The 6,534-nt window shown below is 36.6% G+C and overlaps 2 protein-coding genes across 2 annotated transcripts; both read left to right on the top strand.

The window, feature by feature from the left end:
- The first annotated feature begins 968 nt into the window (after positions 1 to 968).
- LOC110109378 (DNA-directed RNA polymerases II, IV and V subunit 9A) lies at positions 969 to 2,443 on the top strand. The gene is made up of 4 exons (XM_020840416.2): positions 969 to 1,107; positions 1,198 to 1,273; positions 1,344 to 1,502; positions 2,059 to 2,443. The coding sequence occupies exons 1-4, from the start codon at positions 1,079 to 1,081 to the stop codon at positions 2,137 to 2,139; spliced, it is 345 nt and encodes a 114-aa protein (XP_020696075.1). The 5' UTR covers positions 969 to 1,078; the 3' UTR covers positions 2,140 to 2,443.
- Positions 2,444 to 2,792: 349 nt separating this feature from the next.
- LOC110109373 (pentatricopeptide repeat-containing protein At5g66520) lies at positions 2,793 to 4,627 on the top strand. Its single transcript, XM_020840409.2, has 2 exons — positions 2,793 to 3,290; positions 3,377 to 4,627. The coding sequence occupies exon 2, from the start codon at positions 3,419 to 3,421 to the stop codon at positions 4,583 to 4,585; it is 1,167 nt and encodes a 388-aa protein (XP_020696068.1). The 5' UTR covers positions 2,793 to 3,290; positions 3,377 to 3,418; the 3' UTR covers positions 4,586 to 4,627.
- The last annotated feature ends 1,907 nt before the right edge of the window (positions 4,628 to 6,534 follow it).

The raw sequence follows: 6,534 nt of genomic DNA, 5'->3' as shown, positions 1-6,534 counted from the left end.
TTGCATCATTAGCACCCATTAGCACTTATGTTACAAATATTGAGCTCGTAAACTATTCTCTATCTCTCTCTTTTTCCCCTCACATAGGTTTTTAGGTTGTACTCATAGAGCCCATCTGTTAGTATGGTTGGACATTAATCATAGATAAATTTGAATTTATCAATCAAAATCACGTAAAAATGAAAATAATTTGTAACAACGTTAATACTATTGCAAATCAGACTTAAAATAGTGTAAATCAGTTAGAAACTAATTAAGTTGAAGTTGTTTAGCCAAAATTGTGTCACAAATCAGCATTAACTTTACAACAGAAGACCCCGTTACAAAATAATTAGGCACATAAAGCCATTGCAAGTGAATAAAAAATCAGTCTTAAAATAGCGACTAAAGTTCTCTTAACAAAAAGGAATTGATTTGCCTAAGAAGATATTTGCGACAGCTTATTTCATTCTTGGTTTGGGCAGTTTTTTACTGTTTTATGAAGCAGCTTTTTAGTACAAGATAGATTGATTTATCCTCCTATGGATATCTATTTTCTATAATCTCCGTTGGAAAAAATAAACATTGTTATTGGGTATAGACTATTCCTTTGTATACATTTGATCTTTGTACTCTCCCTCTTCTTCAACAGTGAAGAAAGGAGGATCTTTGTATCCTTTGCTACATAGTGAATTTTACAACTGGATCAAACCCCATATTTCTTTCTCTTTCTGGATTTTCCACATAATCAATTCTCTGACCTTATTACTTTTATCTATAAATACTGAATTTCTGTACAGTGTTGAGACGTAAAACACACCCTACCTACTCAAATTTTCTAGCACGCAACAAATACATAAATACTTCTCTTCCAAAAAAAAGCCCTATCCAATGAGGCTCTGAAACGTATTTGAGATGCTTGCTGATACACTTTTCATGTAACGAAACACCTCTTGGCCTCCATCTAAAGCTAAATGGCATCTCCTTATATTCTTCCCCCCATTATTCTACCATCAACTTATATGAAAGCTAGAAAGAATTTCATTCTTCTAATCAAACGGTGAGAAGGATCGCATCAAATACTGCTTATTCAGCCACCATGAGTGTGATGAGGTTCTGCCGGGAATGGTAAAGAAGCCATTTTTTTATATTTTTTCATTTACTTCATAGAAATGCTTAATTTTTGATCAATTAATCATCTCTTCTTCTCTGATATAGCAACAATCTTCTGTATCCAAAGGAAGAAAAGGTGCGGAAGATCCTCCTTTACGCTTGCAGAAACTGTGATCATGAGGTATTAATTGTTAGCGTTCACATCAGCAGTAAAGAATATTTATTGATTAATTCCAGTTGAACTCAATCAGGAAGTTGCTGACAGCTTCTGCGTTTATAGAAATGTCGTAGATCATGAAATTAGTGAGTTTTCACAGACCCTTCAAGACGTTACTGCTGATCCAACTCTTCCTCGCACCAAATCTGTTAAATGCGCAGTCTGTGGCCACCCAGAAGTCGTCTTCCTCCAGGTCTGTACTGCACTTCCATATTTATACAATTTTAGTCTCTTCTTATTTCCTATAGATCACACAAAAATTCTTAACTAGGTGCATTTAGTATCAATTATGGTGTAAGGGCATCTCTAATCAAACCGAAAGTTATTCGCTTGTTTGATTGGACGGTCACGGCTACTACCAACTAGAAAATACCGTTCGGTTGAAGATGGCCTAAATGACAAGAAGCAATGAATTTTTGATAGATTTAATTGCTGAGAAATGAATGGTTAGTTCCTGTTAAAGTTTAAACATCAAGTGAGAAGCAAAATTTTTAAGAGAGAAGAATCAGAAAAGAAGAGGTAAAACTTGGAAGAGTGGTTGTGGAGTGAGCATGAGAGTTCAGTCTTAGTATATAAAAATTTGATTTTGGTTTCGTTTGGAATTGGGACAGTTTTCTTACTACTTATTAAATCAACTTTCTAATACAAAAATTATTTTTTGTATTAAAAAGTTGATTTAAGAAGCTTTATGAAAGCAGTTAGCAGTCACAAACAAAATCTTAATTTGATAAATTTTGAACTCATTGCAGGCCACTACAGGAGGTGATGAAGGAATGACACTTATATTTGTATGTTGCAATCCTAATTGTGATCATCGCTGGAGAGAATGAAAAGCTGATCAGTTCATTCAAAGCTCATTAAATGAGTGCGAACATTCTGAACAATCATATGTATCTCTGCAATCTATTGAGCTAGGCTTTGTTTGGAACTGTTTTTTTTATTGCTTCTCAAAATAATTTTTAAAAAAACTGTTTTAAGAATACGTAAGAATGCCATGCCATACTAAACCTTAATTAGCACAACTTAGATCTTTGCTTGAAAATTTTCTGTTGTAGCTCAATCTTTTAAAATGCTTGGACGTGTTATCTAATCATATATTTCAATGTGAGAGTGTTCATTTTGTAAATTATGAAATTTCAGATGTTATGTTTATAATTTCCCAAAACAAATTATATGTATAATGCCTTTGCTTGAGTGTTCATTCTCTCGTCTTATCTTCTTTTATTTGACGAGAAATTATTATGTGTGGTGATCATCAGATCGTCTGAAGGTCAACCAGGAAGTACCACATCACCTGATACATAGCGGTACATAGTAACAGTACACAGTTAATTGGTGACGTGGTGCATCCTAATAAGCCTCCGGACGATATCACACATAATAATTTCGCCTATCTGGCACGGGAGCTCACAAACAACAACATTAATGAATCAAAGTGATACAAGAAGGCATCGATAAGCACAAAAAATGGCTAGATCAAGCTGAGCTCGTAAGTCTTGTATTTGAGAAGATCCATTAACAAAATAAATAAAGTTAAAAAAAAATAAATATTTTACATATAAATTTTTATATTTTAAGAGCAAATGTATATAAATATCAAAATTATAATTCCAATAAGGACTCCAAAAAAATACGTCCCGCAAATCAAAAGCCATGCTCTCCGCTGCTTCCTACTCCAACCTCTGCGACTCAAAATCAGTTCTATCTCCACCTTCTTCCCCGCATTACTTCTCCCTCCTTCAACTATGCCAAAGCCCCAAAGAACTCGCCCAAGTCCACTCTCTTCTCATCAAATCCTCCTTCCTCAACACTACCTTCGCACTCAACTCACTCATCCGCTCCTACTCAGCTGTCGGCAATCCAATCACATCCCTCCATCTATTTTCCCAGCTGACTCGCGACACTGTAATGGTTCCTGATAAGTTCACTCTGACCTTCGTCCTCAACGCGTGCTCCAGGTGCTCGACGTTTTTCCACTTTGGTAAGCAAGTTCATACTTTGATGGTGAAATCCCCGAATAAATTCCCTACTCAGTCATGGAATTCACTTATGAACTTCTATCTAAAGGCCGGAGTCCATCCAACTCAGTTAAGCTTCATTCTATGCAGTATGAAGAATCCTGATGTCGTTTCTTGGAACTGCTTGCTGGATGGGTATGTTAAGTTAGGAGACATGGAAAGTGCCCGGAAGGTGTTTGATGAAATGCCGTCAAGAGATGTGGTGTCATGGACATCAATGCTTGTGGGATTTGCAAGTGCTAACCTGATCTATGAAGCACGCCAACTGTTCTATGAAATGCCGAGAAGAAACATTGTCTCTTGGAGTGCAATGATTGGTGCGTGCATGAGAGCTAAGGAGTACAGTGAGGCTCTAACATTATTCAGAGAAATGGAATTCATGGGTGTTGGTGTTGATAAGATCATGTTTACTCAGCTTCTGTCGGCCTGTGCTGGGTTAGGTGCCATCGAGCAAGGGCGATGGATTCATGCCCAGATCGATAAGCGACAAATTCAGATTGATTCTCATCTATGCACTTCGCTTGTTGACATGTATGCAAAATGTGGGCAGATTGATGAGGCTTATAACATATTTGAAGGATTTAATGACAAGAAAGTGTTCTTATGGAATTCAATGTTGGGAGGGTTGGCAATGCATTCGAAGGGAAAAGAAGTAATGAATCTATTCTATGAGATGTGTGAAAGTGGTATAAAACCTAATGAAATCACCTTCATCTGTGTTCTTTCTGCTTGTAGTCATTCAGGGCTAGTTGACGAAGGCTTGCGGAGTTTCGGCGGAATGAAAAGAGATCATGGAATCTGGCCGACAATTGAGCACTATGTTTGTGTCGTCGATCTTTTGGGTCGAGCTGGGTTGATTGATGAGGCTAAGAAGTTTATAGAGGAGATGCCAATGGCAGCCAATGGTGATGTTTGGAGAGCACTTTTAAGTGCTTGTAAGCTCCATGGGAAGATTAAATTGGGAGGTGAAGTAGAAAAAATGCTATTGGAGTTAGAGCCATTTGATCATGGTAACTATGTTCTTTTATCCAATCTTTATGCTAAGGTTAGTAGATGGAAAGATGCTGCAAGGATGAGGAGGGTGATGAAGGATAAAGGAGTGAGGAAAATTCCTGGGTGCAGCTCTATAGAAGTCCATGGAACTGTTCATGAATTTGTTGCTGGAGATCAATCTCATCCTTTAAATCTACAGATTTATGAAGTTTTGAATGACTTGACCAATCAAATATTTGAAAGGGATGGACTTATAAATTTATAGTGATGTTCAACATCAAATATGCTTATGATTTCATGAGGTAAATCTTCAGCCTGGAGAAACCAACAATTCAAAGGTAAGTACAATTGAACAAGTGTTGATTTATGTAGTTTAATGTAACAAATGATGGTTCAAAGGACTTTCGATAGCAATGCATGGAGGCAGGCTAATTGCTGCTTTAAAATAGGCCAGCTCGAGGAAGAAGCATTAGCTCAAAATCTAGACAAATAATGACAAAAGAGAACAAAAATACATCTCTGGGATTACTTACAAGTGATGAGAAATGCAGTGCCAAAGAGGTAAGGTGCACAGAAATTTGCAGAAGAAATAGTCTACAAAAAGTGCACAAGAATGGTGGTATAAGAAATGCAAAGTACTGAAAGAAAAATAGAAATCTAGACTTAGAAAGCCAAAATCACCCTGCTCAGCAATAATTCATACAGAAGATCCAAACAGATGTATATTTATGCTTGCACCAGCAGGCAAGTAAACCTTCATGGTTTAAAAACCACCAGATGAGGGTGCAATTGAATGCATGAATAATGTCATTAAGTGTAGGGATGGCCAAACCACCAAATTTTCTCAACTTACAAGTATTTTTCCAAAAAACAAGAGAGTTTCTTCTTAGTAATATCACCATGGAAGAGAAGCCTCGAGCATAATTTATTAAGAGCTTTCAAACAACTCTTAGGAATGACTTGCCCTCTAATCCAGTAGGCTATAGAGTTTCAAATTATGAATTTGAGAAATTGAAAACTGCTGGCAAAAGAGAGGGCTTTAACTTTCCAATCATCTAGAAATAAGAATGCATTGTTTAAAAGAGGTTAGGTGTCAGAAATAAGACCCCTGCGAATGGCAATGGGAATTCCCAAGTACATAAAGGCAGCATTTTTCAATTTGAGATCTAAAATAGCCACCAAAAGTTGTTTGTTTGGAGTTTGTTTTGAAAAGAAAACAGAGCTTTTGGAGTGGTTAATGTTCAAACCAAAAGCAGGAGACAATTGAGTAAGGATATTGTTAAGGGATTGTATATTGGTGGGTCTAACATTCCCAAAAATGATGAGGTCATCGACAAAGAAAAGATGGAGATAATGGGAATTTCCCACGTGGATGTCAAAGTAAGAATTATTTCAAACTATAATCTCTAAAGTATGTAGAGAGCTCATAAATGACAATACAAGATAAGTATGGAGATAAGGGATAGTCTTGCCTTAAGTCAGACGAGGAGTTAAAAAAGCCTTCAGGAGAACCTTTAATACAAATGGAGGAATGCACATTTTCAATACAAGCTTTAGTCCACATAATAAAAATGCTAGGGAAACCCCTTTTGGTGAAGCCGATATAGAAGATAGTCCTTAGAAACTGAGTTAAAGACATTGCAAATGCCAATTTTAGCACCATACAGGCTTTGTTTATGTTTCCCATTGAAGTCAGAAATCACCTCCCTTGCAAGGATTTAACATTCCCATTAGGTATAACATCATAAGTAAGAGATTGAGTAGCAGGGTTAAAAAGAGTTTCAAAGTGACTTGATTAGACCAAGTCCCATCAGAGAAGGAGATTTGTCTGATGATATTATGATTCATTTTGCCTTTAATCTTCCCATATAATAAGTGAAAATCATCATCACCTTTAGAGAGCCACTTGGTCTTTCCCCTCTGCACTATCCAGGAGGTATAGATAGAGAGGGGAGAGGAGAAATATTGATTAACATCCTTAACCTAACCATTAAGCTTAAGATTGAGAAGATCCAAGCTAAGCAAGTTGAAGAAATGTTCTTGCTCATGTTGCATGTAATACTTACTGAAGTCATGAATTGTTGCACCTGTTTTAGCCCGATTTGGTAAGGGTTACCTGCTGAAATATCTGCATTTATACTTCTTGCATGTGTTTGTAGCTTTTCTATATGCATATGAGTGTCTAAAATTATTCTGAAGCAGTCCCTAGGGGTT

Source organism: Dendrobium catenatum, unplaced genomic scaffold, assembly GCF_001605985.2.
Source record: "Dendrobium catenatum unplaced genomic scaffold, ASM160598v2 fragScaff_scaffold_428, whole genome shotgun sequence".
NCBI classification, from domain to species: domain Eukaryota; kingdom Viridiplantae; phylum Streptophyta; class Magnoliopsida; order Asparagales; family Orchidaceae; genus Dendrobium; species Dendrobium catenatum.
This window is presented reverse-complemented; position numbering and strand designations above follow the sequence as displayed.

Coding starts and splice junctions, on each gene's coding strand:
- LOC110109378 (XM_020840416.2), top strand. CDS start 1,079: ATGAGTGTGATGAGGTTCTGCCGGGAATG. Junction 1,274..1,343: donor GCAGAAACTGTGATCATGAG/GTATTAATTGTT, acceptor GAACTCAATCAG/GAAGTTGCTGACAGCTTCTG. Junction 1,503..2,058: donor CAGAAGTCGTCTTCCTCCAG/GTCTGTACTGCA, acceptor AACTCATTGCAG/GCCACTACAGGAGGTGATGA.
- LOC110109373 (XM_020840409.2), top strand. CDS start 3,419: ATGAAGAATCCTGATGTCGTTTCTTGGAACTGCTTGCTGGATGGGTAT.